The 20610-nt window shown below is 42.0% G+C and overlaps 1 protein-coding gene across 1 annotated transcript in view; it reads right to left on the bottom strand.

Moving 5' to 3' along the window:
- Window positions 1-158: 158 nt before the first annotated feature.
- Window positions 159-20610, bottom strand: part of PLAA (phospholipase A2 activating protein) — a 37076-nt gene continuing 16624 nt past the window's right edge. The window contains exons 6-14 of the mRNA XM_073635938.1: window positions 20373-20508; window positions 19006-19175; window positions 16148-16305; window positions 15648-15867; window positions 15432-15494; window positions 12598-12666; window positions 11910-12011; window positions 10060-10224; window positions 159-873 (exon numbers count right to left, since the gene is read on the bottom strand). Coding sequence (XP_073492039.1) covers window positions 311-873; window positions 10060-10224; window positions 11910-12011; window positions 12598-12666; window positions 15432-15494; window positions 15648-15867; window positions 16148-16305; window positions 19006-19175; window positions 20373-20508 — 1646 coding nt within the window. The 3' untranslated portion in view covers window positions 159-310. The remainder of the gene's footprint in view (window positions 874-10059; window positions 10225-11909; window positions 12012-12597; window positions 12667-15431; window positions 15495-15647; window positions 15868-16147; window positions 16306-19005; window positions 19176-20372; window positions 20509-20610) is intronic.

Raw genomic sequence — 20610 nt, 5'->3', positions numbered from 1 at the left:
CACTAACAAGAATATTCATTCTAATACAAACTGTAAAAAAGTTGCACATAACCCAACAAAACTACAAATTATCTTTGATTTCTTGTGGTGTTCTATGACAAAAGTGTACTTCTGTGCACATATGCCTGAAGCAAACATTTTAAAACTCTCAATAGATGTTCAGTGCAAAAAATTTAATTGGGGCTATATAAAGACAAGACAGGCTTTCAGCATTCAACCCACTGCAATTTACCTTCAGTTTATTTGTAGTACAACATGGTAGGAAGTTACTACATAGCAAGATTTTCTGCCAGTAGTAACGAAAATATTTTTATAGATTACTCAAAAGGAGCTTGCAGCACTCGTGAACTTTGGCGGGTTCTGAGACAGACATGTATTTCTTAATTTGTGCATCAACTCCCAAGGACTTGGCTAGCTGCACAGCGTTTAAATCATTGCTGACCAGTGTCCCAAGAGCCACAAGTAACCTGAAACTAGCTTCAAGATCTTGTACAACTTCCATAACTGTGCTGATGGCCGACAAGCATTGAGCCTTCCCCTCCAAGTCACTGGCTTTATGTAAACAGGTGCAATAGTTCAGCATCAGTGTGGCCAGCGCAGTATGGATATTCTTATTATTTACTGCCTTTAGTTCTAAGGCTTTATTTATGACAGTATCCCTCTGAGACATCATAAGTCTTTCACCTGCCTCACAGGCAAAGCAGTTACAGAATGCCCGAAGTACAAGCAGTTGGTTGGCTTGTCTGCCACTTGGACGCATTATTTGGAAGAGGTAGTTGATGAACTGATTGCCATTTTCACTGCAAAACATTTCATTGATAGTAGGGATTTTGACAGCTATTCGAAGAACATCTAGTGCTGGGAATACAATTTCTGGAAGCAAGAGGAGAGAAAAAAGAAATATTAGGTTATTGCATACATATTACGTAACATCTACAGAATTAAAATCATTTAGATCTTGGTTTAGTCTTTTTATTGAAGTGAACCTATGCTCGTCTAAAGAGTTTCTAAGGTGACAATGCTGTTACTGTTAGCAAGTGCTAGTCTTCAAATCACTCGGTTACCCTTTGGTTCCTAGGTCCAAGCTATAAATAGGGGTCAACCTTTGCCCAAGTTGAGATAAAGCCTTGCTTCTGTTAAATGGCAGCACATCAGTGAGTAGAGGCTCTAGCACTTGACAGTTGGATGACAAGGGCAGGGCTTAGCTGCCGCCTCCATTGCGAGTAAGCCTTACGGCTTCATGCTGGGAACCCTATTGCGCGAGGCTCCGCTCCTCTCTCCTACTGGCCCAGGGAAGGAGAAGAGAGCCTGAGCGGTGACGCAAATATCCACGGCTGAGAGAGACCGGTCAGAGACAGGTATCCTGTCCCCCCACCCCCTGAATGGTGCCAAACATGGCACCAGAGGGGGGGAAGGAGTACAATGAGCGGAAGTTCCACTTTAACACTGATACATGCAAGATTAACATAGTTCCTGGCCTTCAGCACTGTTACTACCCAAGAAATGTTATGCACAATATAAATCAAATTCAAAATCCAGAAATGAAGACAGAAAAAATATTACAGGGAGTCCAAGCTTTACCACTTGCCTTCGGACACTTTCACCCCCTTCCTGCCCAGGCCAATTTTCAGCTTTGAGCACTGTCACACTTTGAATAACAATTTTGCGATCATGCAACACTGTACTCATATGAAATTTGTATCTTTTTGGAGACAGAGCTCTCTTTTGATGGTATTTAATCACCAATGGGTTTTGTATTTTTTGTAAACAAAAAAGACTGAAAATTATGAAAAAAACAAAATAACCCCTTTCTTCATTTCGGTTATATAATTTTGCAAATAAATAATTTTTCTTCCTGACTGATGTGTACTGATGAGGCAGCAACGATGGGGCTGCACGGATATTCAGGGAACTGATGATCAATGTAAATGTCCCCTGTCCTAGGATAGTCATTTATTGGCTTTCCTTTCTTTACACAGTGACAGTGCTGAGGAAAGGAAATGCCAATAACCGGCATTTGTTTGCAGGTGATGAGCTGTGATTGGACACAAGGGAGCGCATCAATAGATGCCCTCTCAAAACTGGAGGACCATGCTGTAGCTGTGTTTCGGCTATAATGTGGTCGGCAAGTGGTTAAAATTCTGTTCACCTATTCTTGTGTCTCCTGCACTGTAGAAGGTTGTTGGTTAAAGACAAAATGGATATCTGTATGCCCAGTTGTTACACTGTATGTTCTATCTGTAGCAATACAAGGACCCCTTAATGTGGTGAGAACAAGAATGCTGAAACACTAAAAACTTATGTTCTGCATATAGTTTGAAATGTCCATCCATAGGAGTCATTTTCCAGATAAGAACCTTGGGAAAATAGGATTTTTATAACCGTCTACTTGTAAAATCCTTTTCTTGGAGTACATCACGGGACACAGAGCACCATAGTAATCACTATGTGGGTATATAGGCACCTTCAGGTGATGGACACTATACCCAATACAGGAAGTTAACTCCCTATATAACCCCTCTTCCTATCAGGAGTACCGCAGTTTTTGCAATATACTTAAACCCCAGAAAGAGGGGCGGGACCTCTATGTCCCGTGATGTACTTCAAGAAAAGGATTTTACAGGTAAGCTGTAAAAATCCTATTTTCTTTATCGTACATCACGAGACACAGAGCACCATAGTAATCACTATGTGGGATGTCCCATAGCAATGCTATTTGATGGGAGGGAGACACAACCCGTAGGGCACCCCCAGACTTTAGGACCTATGCTGCTGCCTGCAGCACACTGCACCCAAAGGCGATATCCTCATGCCTACTCACATCCACCTGATAAAACTTGGTGAATGTATGCACTGAAGACCAAGTTGCGGCCTTACAGATCTGAGCCATGGAGGCCTGGTAACGCACTGCCTAAGAAGCACTAACCACCCTGGTAGAGTGCGCTTTGACTTGAAAAGGAGGAATCTTACCCCTTAAATCATAAGTCTGAATTATAACTTGCCAAATCCACTTAGCGACAGTGGATTTCAACGCTGCCTGTCCTTTCTTAGGACCCTCTGACAGTACAAATAAGACATCCATCTTCCGTATCTGAGCAGTTGTCTTTAAATAGACTTTGACCGCTCTCGCTACATCAAGACAATGTAGTGACTTCTCTTCCCTAGAACATGGTTTTGGAAAAAATGATGGTAGCACAATATCTTGGTTCAGGTGAAAACCTGAGACCACTTTTGGTAGAAAATCTGGATGAGGGCACAACACCACTCTGTCCTCATGAATAATCAAGTATGGCTCTTTACAAGAAAGAGCAGCCAATTATGAAATCCTCCTTGCTGAGGATATTGCTGAGGATATAGCAACCAAGAACATTAACTTCCTTGTCAGAAGGACTAAGGGAATATGCTGTATCGGTTCAAATGGCTGTTTTTGTAACACTGACAAGTCCCAAGGGTTCAAAGGTGATTTAACTGGAGGATTAAGCTGCATCACCCTTTGCATAAAACCCCGGACTAAAGAATGTGTAGCAAGCGGTCTTTGAAATAAGACCGATAAAGCTGAGGCTTGGCCCTTAATAGTAATCAAGGCCAACTTCATCTCTACCCCTAATTGTAGAAAGGCAAGAATTCTGCCTATGATATACGTCCGAGGGTGCCAACCCTTGGATTCACACCAGGAAACATAAGCCCTCCAAACTCTATAATATATATAGTCCAGGAAGCTGGCTTCCTTGCATTAACCGCTTGGCATCCGGAGGACGTCATATGACGTCCTCGACTTTCGGGGCTTATATCTGAATGATGTCTGAGGCTACAGACATCATTCAGATACCGGCATTTTCAGCCGGCGATTCCGTACACCATAAGAACGATCATAGCGGCTGTTCCGCCGCTTGATCGTTCTTACGGGCGGCGGGAGGGGACATCCCCACCCCTCCCGTGCTTCTACCAACTCACCTCGGCGATCGGTGAGTCGGACAGCGGATCCGCCGGCGCCAGATGTTCACCATAGAGATTTCCGGCGGACCAGATGGTCGCCGGAGTCTCTATGATCGTTCGGAGGCCGGGCGCGATGTTATGACGTCACGCCCGGCCTCTGCATTCAAAAAAACGGCGCCGCTTCGGTTGTGAAGCGGCGATCGTTTTATTTTTTTTTTTTTATTTTAGGCTTCCCAGCCTAGAGGTGAGATGTGGGGTCTTATTGACCCCATATCTCACTGTAAGGAGGACTGATCGTGTCATATTCCTATTACAAGGGATGTTTACATTCCTTGTAATAGGAATAAAAGTGATCAAAAAAAAAAAAATTTTTTTAAAGTGTAAAAATAAAAATTTTTAAGTAAAATTAACAATTAAAAAAAAAAAAAAAAAAAATTTTAAAGCGCCCCTGTCCCCGTGAGCTCGCACGCAGAAGCGAACGCATACGTAAGTCCCGCCCACATATGAAAACGGTGTTCAAACCACACATGTGAGGTATCGCCGCGAACGTTAGAGCGAGAGCAATAATTTTGGCCCTCCTCTGTAACTCAAAACATGTAACCAGTAAAAAATTTTAAAGCGTCGCCTATGGGGATTTTTAAGTACCAAAATTTGGCGCCATTCCACGAGCGTGTGCAATTTTGAAGCATGACATGTTAGGTATCTATTTACTCGGCGTGACTTCATCTTTCACACAATGCAAAAAAATTTGGCTAACTTTGCTGTTTTGTTTTTTTTTAAAGCATGAAACTGTTTTTTTTTTTTTTAAAAACGCGTTTGAAAAATTGCTGCGCAAATACCGTGCAAGATAAAAAGTTGCAATGACCGCCATTGTATTCTCTAGGGTCTCTGCTAAAAAAACATATATAATGTTTGGGGGTTCTATGTAATTTTATAGCAAAGAAATTATGATTTTTGACATGTAGGAGCGAAGTGTCAGAAATGGCCTGGATGCGAAGTGGTTAATCAAGGTAGATATAACTAACGCGGAAAGCCTATGTTTTTTCAGAATGTTGATTTCAATAGCCAAGCCGTTAAATTTAGCGTTCGTAAGGTAGGATGGAATATCGCCTCCTGTGAATGTAGGTCTGGCCGTAGTGGAAGGGACCATGGATCCTCCACCACCATCTTTACGATTTCTGCATACCAGGACCTTCTGGGCCACGCTGGGGCTACCAGAATTACCGGCTTTCTTTCCAGCTTGATCCTGCAAAGAAGTTGTGGCAGCAACTGAATAGGGGGAAATGCATAAATCAGTGAGAACTGATTCCACGGGGTCACCAACGCATCTGTTCCGCATGCGAGTGGATCCCTTGTCCTGGACACAAAGTTGACCAACTTCATGCTGAACCTGGACGCTAGAATATCTACGTCCCAAGTCCCCCATCTCTGGCAAACAGCCTGAAAAATGTCGGGGTGAAGGGACCATTCCCCCAGGAATAACTGCTGGCGACTCAGTCCGCCTGCCAATTCTCTACTCCCGGAATGAAGACTGCCGACCGGCACGGAACATTCCTTTCTGCCCAAGTTAAAATATGGTTCACCTCTGTCTGCGCTGCGAGACTCTTGGTGCCCCCTTGGGGATTGATATAGGCCACAGCTGTGGCATTGTCGGATTGGATCCTGACAGGAAAATCTGGTAGCCTGAAAGTCCAGGCCTTCAGAGCCAGACGCACTGCCGGAATCTCTAGGATATTGATGGGCAAGGTTCTTTCGGCTCTTGACAACTGTCCCTGGACAGTTGTCTTCTCTAGTACTGCTCCCTAGCCTGAAAGGTTGGCATCTGTTGTTACCACTTTCCAGATAACAGGTTTGAAGGATTTTCCTTTCAGCAGATTCTGGGTTAATAACCACCAACTGAGGCTTTGGGACACCCTTGGGGACAGCGGCATTGGCAAGTCTAAAGCTTGAATAGTTTTATTCCAAGCAGATAGGATACTGTTTTGCAATCAATTCGAATGAAGCCACCATCTTTTCTAGCAACCTCGTGCAAAGGTGAATGGAGGGATCTCCTTTTGACCTGACCATCTGCATCAGCTCTTATAGAGTTGATCTTTGCCTGAGGCAAGAACACCTTTTTCTGGGCTGTGTCTATGATCAGACCCAAGTACTCCAGCCTTTTTAGCGGTTTTAAGGAAGACTTCTCTAGGTTGAGATTCCAACCCAAACTTTCCAGGTAACTGGTTGTAATGCGCACGCTTTGCACCAAACGAGCCACCGACTGGTCTATTAGCAATAGATCGCCTAGGTACGCCAAGACTGTTATACCTTGTGCCCTTAACCTGGCTATAGGTGGGGCCTAGGACTTTTGTAAACACGTGGGGTGCTGTAGCTAGCCCGAAGGGTAAGGCTACAAACTGGAAATGCTGCTGTTCTACTTCGAACCACAGAAACCTTTGGTGAGTGGGAAATATAGGGACATGCAGATATGCATCCCTGATGTCAATAGACGCCAGAAGTTCTCCTCCTAGTAGCATAGACACCACTGACCTGATCGACTCAATGCGAAAGGAGCGGATCTTCAGGAACTGATTTAGATTCTTTAGATCTAGAATGGGTCTGACATCTCCATTTGGTTTTGGTACCATAAAGAGGTTTGAATAAAACCCCAAACCTTGCTCTTCTATGGGGATTTTTATGATCACCCCCTGAGCTAGTAATCGGTCTAGTGCCCGAAACAGAGTGCCTTTACCCTGGATCTTTGGGAACGTTTGACCTCAGAAAACAAGACAATGGAAACTCCTGAAATTCTAGTTTGTACCCTAGAGACACCGTGGAGATGACCCATCTGTCCTGAATTTCTTCTTGCCAGACTTCTGAGTATTGCAGAAGTCTTCCCCCCACTCTGGCGAGGGGGGGTGCCCCTTCATGATGAGGCTTTGGAATTTTGTTTTGCAGGTTTCCGCCCCCAGGACTTCTTTTGTGCCTGGGCCTGACCCTGAGACTTTCCTCTAAAGTCTGACGGCGGAGGCTGTCGCCACTGCCTAGAGGCAGATGCCCCTGGTGCAGGAGAAAGAGTCCACTTAAATGAAGGGCGTTTATACTTTCTTTTGACTGTCAAAAGAGTACTTTACCCACTAGAAATCATTTGGATGTATTTGTCCAAATCATCCCCAAGTAGCTGATCCCCATGAAAAGGAAAATCAGTCAGGAGCCTTTTGCATGATGCTTCAGCTGACCAATTTTTTAACCGGGGGATCCTACGCATGTGTACTAGCACAAGCGCGAGGCGGGACACCTGGTGAATAGAATCTTTCATGGCGTCTATGGCAAAACATAATGCTTTTGGTAGCTTTGTCAAATCCTGGGCTTGTTGTGCAGGAACCTTTTTTAAGGGCCTGTCTAAACTGGTCCTTTAAGGACTGACAGATGCATATTGCAGAGACTGCAGGCTGAGTAACGACACCTGCCAAGGAAAAGGAGGATTTTAACAGGAATTCCAACTTTTTATCTGTTGGATCCTTAAAGTGGATGTAAACCTGAATTTTTTTTTTTTAAATCATACTGTAGAGTATAAGATTTCCTATCATTTGAGCCCAGTCTTGCCACACAGAGTTAATCCATCTCTGAGCAATCCTCTTTTATTGTTCAGTGAGATAAAACTTGACAAACTGAGAAAAACTTTGTCAAATACTCCCCCTTGCTGTAAGTGACAGGTGATTTACATATCTCTGCACTAGCCTAAGAGACATGCAGTATTTTTTAATTCCCTCCCAAGCCTTTCTTCTTGCAAGGATTGGCTGTTCCACACCTCAGCATGATTTGGCATGCTGAAGTCATGTGGTTACTTTCCTGTCTTTTCACTGGATGTTAGAGATAATAGCAGAAGTTCAGTGTTAGAAATAAACAGGAGAAAATGCATATTGACAAGGGGAGTGTAGAGGTGGGCGGGGAGTCCACTGACATCACGACTCCACCGGAGCTCCAGACAACAGACCCACCCACGGAATATGCAGTTTTTCGGGTCTAATAACAGACAGAGGGGAGACATTTGACAGGTAAAGATACATGCAGGAGGCTTGTATATCCTTATAGATAACCCCTATGGCAGTAGTTTAGAAAGGTTGACATTGGGTTTACATCCAATTTAAGCATTTGTGCATGGTCTACTTATTCACACTGGAAATGGCAGCGTCAACTGCTGGTACATTTAACTTTTTGGTGAATTTCTCCTCCATGGGATAGAGTGCTGTGAATCTCTTTGGAGGGAGAAAATGCTTGTCTGGGTGATCCCATTCAGCATAAATAAGCTGTTCTAGTAATGCATGGATAGGAAACGTATGCAAAGGCTGTGAAGGTTTTAAGGAACCTAAGACTGGCCATACACCTATAGATTATCTGCCGATTTTCTATGGTCAGATGGAAAAAGTGGAACAGATTCCTCCATGTACGCTGAACTGTGTGGATGGAAGAATCTGCCACGGCCCAAGCTTCCATATCTTGCTAGTCGGCCCCGCTGGCTCTCACAATACCTGAACATTCTGATTGAGTGCAGGCATTGTTTAGGTTGAGAGCCAGTGGGGCCGACTAGCAAGATACTTAAGCTTGGCTCAGTGGGAGATTCCTCCATCCACACAGTTTAGCATACATGGAGAAATCTGTTGCACTTTTTCCATTTAACCATAGAAAATCTGCAAATAATCTATAGGTGTATGGCCAGCTTCAGGAAGAAACAGAACTTTCAGCTGACTCTGTTAGGGGTAGCTTGAAAGTGGAACGAACCATCTCCGTAAGAGATTGTACCAGCAATTTCTCAGATTGCGAGGCTGAAAAAGGTTCATCAACCGTTGTCTCCTCTGCAGAGGAGTAATCAGTTTGCCTTTCCTCCCGATCACCTGAGGGTAACACCTCATCCTCTACCCACTGTTCCCTTGGTAAAGGGTTTGAGGTGGGGTCTAACACGCTTCCTATCCTTTCGGATGGAGGATACGATTAAAGCCGCTAATCTTCCTTCTAGGCCCTGCAGGGCGGAGGAAAATGCATCTTCAGTCACATATACAGGGGCCGAGATGTGAGAAGCAGCTGCACCACCAATTGGTTCCAATGACTCACCCTGGCTTGCCATATCTGGTATTTTAGGAGAGGATGACAGTGTGGAGACACGACGAGTTCCCAGCGCCTGGGGGTGGGATTTTTGGTACCTTTGTGGTGTCTTTTTTGGAAGCCATAGTGCTGAGTACAAAAGCAGAGGCACTAAGTAAATGCACAACTCGCTGAGCAATAGTCCATCAATTTTAAAGTGCCTCTAGCCTTGCTATAGTGAACATATTTCTTCTTTCTACAACAGCTCTTCTGCCGGATTAGAGTGTGGCAGGTGCAACACTATTCCTTGGTTCTGCTTTTGAGCTTCCACTTCCAGTCTGCACCTGACACGTGACAAAGAATTAGCACCATCCAACACAGTTAATTGTGAATCCTAACCAGGATACAGTTGATTAATATTCTTCGGCTATGTGTGCAGTCTGGCATGCTAGTGTGGTTAAATAGAAAATCTCTTTACGCCAGCAGTGGTTACCTTATTTTTAGAATATTGATACAACACATCCTAAAGCCCAACTTTAGTCAAAATGGTTAGTGAGGAAAGGTTGGGATCTTTGCTACTATGCCTACTTGAGATATTTCCCCTTACTTTCTGTCCAGGTGACAGGGTGTCACAGGGGAAAAAAAAAAAAAAAAAAAGATGTAACAGTGGACTGATACAGCAGAAAAAAAAAAACTTTTTTATTCCTATCTGTACTTTCCCATCCTGGTGACTCCATTTTTCCTTCTTTTTTTGTACTGGTGTCACAGGGATGAAAAGCGCGGGGAAATATTCCATACTGGCTCACAAATACTGTAGAGGTAAAAACCTCAAATCATCCTCTCTAGCCAAAACAAAACCACTGAGGCTACACTTGGGCACTATCACGATTTCTAAGAAATACGCAAAACATAAATATGTATAGAATTTGAGTGGCGCGCCTGTTCGTAATAGCAAAAAAGTATAAGCAATTTGTTAATCAAAAATGATGCAACATGCCAAACGGCTATGTAAAGAGATAAGGCCAAGTTCCTAAATGGAAGAAAAGCAAGCATATTTTGCACCTTCAGGCCATTTGACTGTTTTCCATAATGTGTCCACTTGTTGAGCAGTTGCAGTTTCTCCAGAGGGATTAACAACCACAGACAGGAGCTTGTCAAGTCTCATCAGATCATCCTCAGACAGCTTGTGTTCTTCAGGAGCCTTCTCATTCAGTTCTTTTAGTTTACCTATACATAGACAAGAATACGATTAACAGCAGAGAAAGACAGATGTCAAATGTATAATACTTCTAATAAGTATAAGACTGTTAATAAATAGATTACCGCAAAAGTAAAAAAAATTCTTCACTGGGCAATATAAATCACCATCAAAGTTATACAGCGAGTCAAAGAAGCACACAATACATAATTTCTTTCTGTCCTTTGTTTTACGGAAAAGTGTACCTTTATATCAACCAGTGCTAAAACTGCAAAACTTTACTAACCCCCCACCCAAATGCCTACTGACTTTAGTTCCAGAGCTGCAACTTCCTCCAGTGTTTACAGCTCGTCAGACGAAAATCTACTTATGTGGCTGTAAATGCACAATGGGTCTCCATTGACTTAAGGTGATATTAAAGAGTCTTTTTTTTCTTTTAAATAACAAACAGGTTATACTTACCTGCTCTGTGCAGAAATTTTGCACAGAGCAGCTCCGATCCTCCTCTTCTTGGGTTTCTGTCTGCGCTCTTGGCTCCTGCCGAGTGCACCTAGAGCAAGCAGCTTGCAATGGGGGCACCCAAGCTGCTGCTCTGTGCCAATTCGGCCCACCCCCTCGCTTTCCTCATTAGCTCACTGGCTGTCTTAACCAATGAGGAGGGAGAGTCCCCAAAGAGCTGAGGCTCTCATGCACATTGCTGGAGAAAGATTGGGCTCAGGTAAGTATGAGGGGGGCTGCTGCACACAGAAGATTTTTTTTACCTTCAAGAATAGAATGCATGAAGTTAAAAAACCTTGAGCCTTTACAACCACTTTAAATAGGGCTGTATTCCAAAGATTTGATCTTCCTTAAGCCCTGTTCACATTGGCTTTGAAAGCAGGAGTTTAAGGTACGTTTTTAATTCTCCTCAAACTTCTATGCAATTGATAATATGGACAGCGCACAGTGCCATACACATTATCAAAGCGTGAAGCGTTAGCATCGCTTTGCTTCAAAATTGAAGCTTCACGTTGAGTTTGAAGGAGTTGAAGCATTCTAATTCTAACCTTCTAACTCCTTCCATTCAAGTCTATGGTAACGTGCCGCAAACGCACCGGCATGCATTTGGGGCGTGTTAACATTACAGTAATAATAAGTGTTTGTGAGTCAAAACTTGCATAGGACATTTGGTGGAGCGTTTTTTTAACGCTTGTTAAAAGTGAGTCAAACGCACCTATTAACGCTCAATGTGCGTTTTGTTAAGAATCATTATTTTCAGTCAAGTGTAAACAAGCCCTTAGAATATGTTTAGCTTAAAATGTGGGAGGGATTATTTAGCAATAATTTTTATATAAAAGTACAGCTATCCTTTAGGACAATAAATTAACACGCATTGGTTGCACACAAGCATTTTTTAAAAAAGCTCATTGATATTTGAGTACCAAGATGAAGAAGTAATCGCCTTTGCAAGGCTGGCAAGTAGAAAGATTTAATCTTTTTTAAGGCCAATTCATTATTCTCTGAAAGCAATCTTTTGGGGTTGTTTTCTGGGAGCTATAGATATACCCCCAGAGATTTAAATATACATCAACTGAGGTACTATATGAACATTCCAATAACTGTCAGTACTAAACAAAATGTCAGAGTTGGACAACTGTTATATAATATCTGTGGCTAATTGGCTAAATATGTAACCTCACAAAAACTATAGCTGAATCTGTAACCAAACACTCACCCAAAATCTGTCCTGGGTTTGCTTGGTCAAAGGTGACAGGCTCTCTCTTTGGGAAGTAGGTATTTGGAATTTGGGCAGCAGCTGATTTGTATGCATTCCTCCCTGAAAGAAATTACACCGGACAACATTTTATATCAACCACCTGTGAAACATTGTACATACAAGAAGAATTAGAATTTAGCCATCAAATCATGCGATTAAATCTTGTGGCGATAAATCATAAAATAACTCATACACAAGACATTTCGACATAGATCACAAAATTGCACACTTCAGTCTTGTGGCAGAGGGCAATAAGAATAAAGGACTTCCACAGACTTGGAAGGGAAGATGACGATTATTCGCCCATTTGCAAGCCTGTTGGTTGATTTGTGCTATATAAAATCTATCCTTAGAATAGTTTAATAGCACTCCGTGAATGTGGGAGCAACCAGGGAATTTGAAAAAAATTACCTTTTTGCACTGCCTTTTTTGAACCCCTCCAACAACTCTACTTTTTAACAAATCACATAGCACAGATGTAATTTATCTGTGCATTGTAGTGCATTGCATTGGAAACCGGTGCGGTTGTGCATTGACAGCCCATTCAAAATTATATGCATGCACTTACACACGGCAAAAGTATGAATCCAGTCTAAAAATCAAATTTGTAGCAACAGCTTTATACATGTTTGGTGAGGATGGTTACCTGTAAATGGATCTGCTACAGCTGAGGGGACCAAATTTGATGAGGAGCCAGGCACATAACGGCTACCACCTGTAATGCACAAATTTCAGGCTTTACTACTAGCTTCCTAACATTCTCGTAAAATAGGTTCCAGGATAGCAATTTCATTGAAAGCTAAAATTTACCCATGAATTAACCAGATACAGTATGTCACAAGCAATTAAAAAAAAAACCAAAAAAAAAAACCAAACAAACAAACCCACATACCGTATATACTCAAGTATAAGGCGAGGCACCTAATTTTACCACAGAAAACTGCGAAAACTTATTGACTCGAGTCTAAGCCTAGGGTGTCCATCTGCATGCCTCACGGTCACTGTGCCCAATCTCCCTACCTGATCTCCGGCACTGTGTCCATCTGCAGCCTTACGATCTACCAGCGCGGTGACATGCAGTCAGTCAGTCTAGTCGGCGGACATGCAGTGTACCAAAGTGCCGCCTCCTCCTCGTCCGTGACGGAACATTGACTTGGTTTCCCAGGAGTGAGTCAGTGTTCCGCCTATCATGGACGAGGTGGAGGCGGGACTTTGTTACACTGCACGGCCGTTGCCTAGACTGACGTCACAGCGCCGGGAGATCAGGCGCACGAGGCTGCAGATGGACACAGACTCGAGTATAACCCATGGGGGGGCATTTTCAGCAAACAAAGAATGTGCTGAAAAACTCAGCTTATACTCGCGTATATACGGTAAGTAGTGAAAAGGATAAAGTTCATTTACTTTATTGTTATTATCTTTAAACTACCACAGGCAATAGCTCCTTCAGGTTTTCAGATTTTTCTAGTGGATGTCATAAAAAAAAAAAAAAAAAAAAAAAGGATAAATCGCACTTTTAGACACAGCGCACTGATTATTTTTTGTCCCATCCCCACTGCAGATGCATACTCGCAACCATCCTGCGTTTAGAAGACACACAGGAAAGTCCTATAGGGACTGAACTGTGCAGACAAGACATTGTTGAGAGCTACAGGTCAAGTTAACTATGCATGTGGGGTTAAAAAAATGACACCTGCATTTTGCCTAAAAGTGCACACATCCTTCAAAACTTTTTCACAAGATATCTTAAAGATAATTAGACAATGAGAGACAGAAGAAAACAATATAAAACCATGCTGCATGTCAGTAAAAAACTAAGGCCAGCCATAGACTGTTCAAGTCTCAGACGGTTCAGCAGAAACCAGGCAAGATTCGAACCGTGTATATGGGCGGGCTGAATGTACAGAGTTGATCGATCAACTTGGGTACAACCAGCCTGTCTGATTTAACTTGTGGTTCTTGCTTCCCTCGCTGGGAGAAGACAATGTCTCGGCAGGAGGGATTTCCCTGTCAGCACTGTCTGTGTTGATGGGGAAATCGTGCAAATTTCTTTCCAGCAACCCATGGTTGCCGGAAAGAAATTTTAACCTCTATGACCTGCTTTAAGCTGAGCAATTTTCTCCTGCTTGAAAAAAAATAAAAATGCTTGTTTTCACCTAACAGTCAGTGTTGATGGGGGAAATCTCTCACACAGAGCCAGCTGCTAGCAATAATCACATGTAAAATCCGATATGCTGGTTTTACCCAAGTTGATTGATCAGTCAACTTGGGTACATTCAGCTTGCCCATACATGGTTCAAATCTTGGCTGGTTCAGAAGAATTCGAAGCATCTATGGCCGGCCTAAAAGTAAGCTAGGAAGTCTTATCTTGAATCAGGAAGGCTGGCAACTCGGATGCTCTTAAATAAAAGTACTTTATTTGTTACATGGGTACACAGGTACAGACTATATGCTAAGGAAGTCTTATCTGCTTCATATAGAGAAACATTCTACACCACTACTCAAAGCTGCAAACTACAGTTCATAATATTATTTTTCTCTTAGGCCGGCCATATACAGTTCGAATTTTGGCCAGTTCAAGATTCAAACTATTATGGGCAGGCTCAATGTACCAATCGATCAACTTGGGTACAACCAGCCTGCTGGATTCTCTTGCAATTATAGCTAGCAGCTGCTATAGCCGCTAGCATTAATCACAGTCTTCTCCCGTCGGGGGTGGCTTTCCCCGCCCGCCCCCCCCCCTCCCTGCTGGGAGAAGACAATTGCTGATCCCCCTGTCAAAACTGCCTGTGTTGATGGGGGGATTGTGCAAATTGCTTGTTGCAGGAAAGAAATTCCCACAGTGTATAGCCAGCCTTATACAAGCACACAGTTTTCCTGATAAGCAACACAGCTTAAAAGTGCCAATAAGCACCATTATTCTGTCTAAGCTGCAGTGCGGCAGAGGTTCATTGTTCAACTTCAGCTTTAATAGAAGAGCATGTTAAGAAGCGCGTTAGAAGAGCTTTTATCCCAAAATATAGTGCAGGAATTGTGTAGCTGTAAACTGCTTGCTTTTATAATATATGTATCACCTTTGGTGAATAGTGGTCATTAATGCCTAGATGCTCAGATTTTTTAAGGACATATAAAAAGGTTTGTACACAAAAAAAAAACAAACAAAAAAAAAAACGCTCTACTGTTATTATAGGCTGACAAATGTGCAAAATGTAAGAGAAACAAAAGTCTTTACCATACATGTGACTGCCATGTTTTAACTGACAATAACACGATCAGGCACTATTTTGACTGGATCTTGATTGTCAGCAGGGACCCCAGCTGTCAGTGACAACTGGAATTGAGAGCTATCTTTCATGTACTGTTGGAGGCTGGCTCTCAAATGGGGGATGTTTAATAATGCATCCCTGCCATGAGGTATCTGCTGGGGAATGTTAATAAACAGATTATGGGTTGGAAATGAGTTACACGTTTTTAATTTACCTGTGAATGGATCAGCCGCAGAAGCAGACGCAGAAGAACTTCCAGGGATGTAACGACCACCACCTACAAAAGAGTGCATAATGCCTTTATAGATGAATGGACAGACAACTTACACAGTGGAGACCGCAGTTCACTTTCTCTGAAAAGCTGAAAACCTCTTATTATTACTCATGATGAACACTTCAGTGCCTAAACGATGTCTCTAGTCACCTTTACCTGTAAAGGGATCAGAGAATCCAGAAGGTGTAGCAGATATGGTCTGTCCACCAGTGTTATCAATGATGAATTTGGCAACTTGATCCAAAAACATTGGATTCAGGTCATTTCTTTCCAGAAAATTGTGTGCCACAAGCCATGGATCCTCAGTAATGTTGTATGGCAGCTTGAATGAAGGCCCACTCTCATTTACATCAATTGTGAAAACATAATCATACTCCTGAGAAAACAAAAATACTGTTTAGACTTTCTACCTATACAAAAAGCCTGCTTTATGCAAAACAAGAACATAGAATTAAGTCATTACAGAAGACCTAGAAAAGCTAGAGAATGTGTCAGATGTGAACATATAAGCACTTGGAATGGTACCTAAATAGCTGGGTGAAATCACTGGTGAGGAAACCCTTATACAATTCTTAGGCTATACTAGCTGCATAGCAAGCTGTATGTTGACAAGTTCTCTGTAAAGCTATTTTATGCAAAACAAAGAAGGTTCATACTTTTCCTTCAAACAGGACTTTCCCAGAAGTTTGCTGAGTAGCTCCTGAAGAACCAACTACATCTCCAATCTTGATCCAGCGTCCCTCACTAACACTCCATTGATATGCTTCCACTTTACCATTTTCATTAACTAAACGGGTCTGTCCTTCTTTAGTACCTATAAAAAAAACAAACAGACAAAACGATTACTGTAAGCTTTGGTAAAAAGAGATGGTTTCATAAGAACTAAATACACCTGAATGTATGAGTCTCTTGCCATTGAAATCGAAGATCCTATGATGTTTAACAACAATAAACCACCAAGAATTAAAATTTCAATAAAATTTGAATATTTTGACAAACTCCATTGAAAAGAAACCATGCTCTTTTTATATTTTCATTAGATATATAGAACAATGTATACAACCTTATTACTGACTGTCAATGTTTTACAATCCTAGGTTCTGTGTACAGGTTATAAACATATTTGCACACAGGGCAGCTAGATTTGCTCATTTCATATGTAGGCTCTACTCTTTGCTTTGGAGACCTGCATTGTGACTTTGCTCCACTGCTGATCTCTCTAAGAGCAAGCTTAATGCCCTCTATAATAGATTCTCTCTTATACCAACTGATCTTATGTCAGCTGTTCTTAACCAGTTGCTGACTGTGCACTGTAGCTTTACTGCTACAGTATGGGCTGGCTGCGCAGAATCACGTATATACTGTATACACGCGAATCTGTTCCTTCAGGCAGGATGCACATGTGCCACTTGTGCTGTGATTAGTCACAACACAAGCAGATCAGCGGGTGTCGTCCAATGGATGACTGCCGGCACCCGCTGATCAGCGAGGAGAAAGACAATAAACAAGACAGGAGCTCTGTCCTGTCAGCAGGGAATAAAAACCAGCACATCCCTTAGTGAGAGCACCACACAGTACACACATAGACACTGGCTAGGCACACAGTTAAACCTTTGATTGCCCTAGATGTTTTTTCCCTTCCCAGCCAGTGTCATTAGTACAGCGACAGTGTATATTTTTAGTCACTAACACAAAGTGTCAAAAGTATCAGTTAGTGACAGATTGCCCATTGCAATATTGCAGTCCCGCTATAAGTCGCTGATTGCCACTATTACTAGTATATAAAAAAAAAAAAAAAAAAAAAAAAAAATTCCAGTATACACACACCATAGTTTGTAGGCGCTAGAACTTTTGCGCAAACCAATATACCCCTATTGGGATTTTTTTTTACCAAAAATATGTAACAGAATACATGCTAGCCTAAATTTATAAAGAAATTCGATTTTTTAAATTTTTTTTATTGGAGAGGTTTTATAGCAGAAAAGTAAAAAATATATATTTTTTTCAAAATTGTCTTTTTTTTTTTTTGTTTAAAGCGCAACAATAAAAAAACCCAGTGGTGATCAAATACCACCAAAAAAGCTCTATTTGTGGGGAAAAAAATGACAAATTTCATTTATATACAAAAGTTGTATGACTGCGCAATTGTCAGTAATTGTCGTATAGCAAAAAATGGCCTGGTCACGAAGGGTGGTAAATCTTTCAGAGGTCAAGTGGTTAAGCATGCAATACTTAATTGCATTCCTTGATATATGATTGACTACTAAGTGCCGGTTCACACAGGGGCGGCACAACTTGCAGGTCGCCGAGGCGACGTGCACACGACTTCAGCGGCGACTTGCAAAACGACTTCTGTATAGAAGTCAATGCAAGTCGCCTGAAGTCGCCCCAGAAATACTACAGGAACCTTTTTCCAAGTCGGAGCGACTTGCGTCGCTCCTATTAGAACGGTTCCGTAGAACAGAACGGGAGGCGACTTGTCAGGCGGCTAGGTCGCATGACAAGTCGCCCCTGTGTGAACGGGCACTAAGGGGAGTGTTTATGTTTCTGTATATTAAATCTAAAACTCTCAACATGGAACAAGCAAGCAAAAAGTGGCTCTGACACTTTTTATTTTCTTACTATACTCCACCTGCAAACTAAGACCTTTACTCTTTTGTCCCACCACGCTTTCCTCTGATCTGAACTCTCTTTGCATTAACGCACTTCCAGGACTGTCAGATGTCCACATCCCCCACTGCATGCTGTGGTCCTTTTCATTGCCTCATATATCAGTACTACTAAAAAGGACATAGTAGTGATGTAGGGGCCAGCGGATGGAATACCAGCATGTAGTGGGGGACGCAGGCATCTGACAACTCCAGAAGTGTTGAATATAACAATTCTGATAGAGACCGTAGGTCTTGAACAGAGTAAAGATCAAATAATGGAACAGGTGAGTAAAAATTGTCTTTTTTTGAAGGGGTTTTTAATCTTTTTTTTTTTTTTTTTTTTTAAACACAGCAGGGTTTATTTAAAGTAAACAATTCAATTACTTTTAGGTACCTGCTTTAGGACCCCTTTAACACTGAGAGGCGTTTTTCAGGCGCTTTAGCGTTAAAAATAGCACCTGTAAAGCACCTGAAAAATGCCTCATCTGCAGTCCCAGTGTGAAAGCCCGAGTACTTTCACACTGGGTTGCTGCGCTGGCAGGATGTTAAAAGAAGTCCTCCTCCACTGCCCCAAAGATGCTGCTTGCAGCAGTGTATACAGCGCTCCTCCACTGCTCCTGCTCGTTTAAATGAATGGGCACTGCTGCTGAAGTGCTGCTACACGGGCGCTATTAACCCTTTCCTCGGCTGCTAACGGGGGTTAAAAGTGCCCCACTAGCGTCTGAAAAGCGCCGCTAAAACTAGCATCGCTTTACTGCTAACATGGCCGCGGCTGCAGCGTGAAAGGGCTCGAACAACAACTCAAAATGTATATTGACTTAACATACTGAGACCCATATACATGTGCATTCAACTGAACTCACCTGGTTCACTTAGGTGCTCCTTCCCTGGAAGATCCTCTATTTTGATGTCCCCCAAGTCACCAGTTTTTGGATCTATAGTTGCTTGGGACAGTTCATCTTCAAATGCTTGCAATTCCTCAGCACTAGCCATGCGCTCTTGGCTCTCTGTAAACACTCGGATAATACCATCACTAAACAGAAAATATACAGGTTTTTTATTTGCATAATTGTTTTTTGTCAAGCAAATAATGTGCCTCACATTAAAACTGGACTCTATGCAGATATTAAAAAGACACAAAGCAGCTCCATATTTATTAGACATCACTACATGTATTTTTTTTATAAATACAAGCAGTGAGCCTTAATTTGTCCTAGTATCAGCCTCTGTGCAGTACTGTACAGCAGTGCTAAGACTGGAAGATGGAGTAAGCGGAAGAAGCCGCCAATCATGTGTGCTTCTGTGTTCAGGTGCTTACAAGGAAAAGGTTGTTAGGAGAAAGCGTAGTGACAGAAAGATTAGCTCATCCATCTGCTGCTGCTTCTTTCACTGTCCGGTTACAAGCTGAAGAAGGGGCAAGATCTGCAAGTACTTAACTGCAGCAGAAAAAAATGAGGTCTCCTGTACTGCCAGACAGGGTCTTGCTGTGTGGCAGTGATGTGTAAACCACAGGACTGGATGGACAAAAATACAAAATGTTTGGCAGCAAAAAAAGCTCCCTTATATGTACAGTATATCATTTATTTAGCTGCGTGCCTAAAGTTCAGCTTTAATAGGCTTTGAAAAACAAGTTATGAAGTCATGAAAGAACTGCTACTCTTACTAGGAGTAAATAAATTGGGACTACAGGCTGGATCAGCATGTGAAAAAAAAAAAAAAAAAAAAAAAAAACTGCTTTTACTCACTGAATCCAACCCAACAGTGATATGAGTCTTCTTTTATTTTTGGAAGTTATTTATTTTTTGAATCAATAAAACACAATGACAGTAAGTTACACACAATGCTCACATCAGATATTGGACTGAAAGCAAACCTTTTAGCTATTTTTAGATTTAATAGTAACAGCCAATCATGTTCCAGTTTTACATTGTTTCTAAAGTTTTGATTATGTCCCACACCTGGTGGTAATTTCTGCCAACCCATCATAACCTGCCCAATGAAAAAGGCTCAATGACCAAAAAGGGTGCTGCCATTGGGACAGAAAGGTCAAATAACAAAGTGAAACTGAGATCAGAGGAGCACATCGAGCAGGCTTTATGGCTTGCAAAGGTAACCATTGGTATGTTGTGGTATCTACTCTAAACTACATACATTATTTACAGTGCAGATAATGAGTTCACATAACAGCTCAGTATTTTAACTGGAGGTTGTATTTCAGTAAGAATCATACCTGGCTCCCACAACAATGTCTCCATTATCTAAGATGCAGCAGCACCATACAGACTGGGCAGGCAAGCGGACCGTCTGAGTGCATTCACCACCCCTCCAAATCCTCATGGATCTATCCTCTCCTGCAGTCACAAAATCTAAATGGTAAACAAGCACATCATTATTTTTACAGAGAAAAAAAATCATCACTTCAGTTCCCTGAATGCAAATATACATTGGTGAATTTAATTTTCAATGGT

This window comes from Aquarana catesbeiana, linkage group LG01 (genome assembly GCF_042186555.1).
Source record: "Aquarana catesbeiana isolate 2022-GZ linkage group LG01, ASM4218655v1, whole genome shotgun sequence".
Classification (NCBI taxonomy): Eukaryota; Metazoa; Chordata; class Amphibia; order Anura; family Ranidae; genus Aquarana; species Aquarana catesbeiana.
This window is presented reverse-complemented; position numbering and strand designations above follow the sequence as displayed.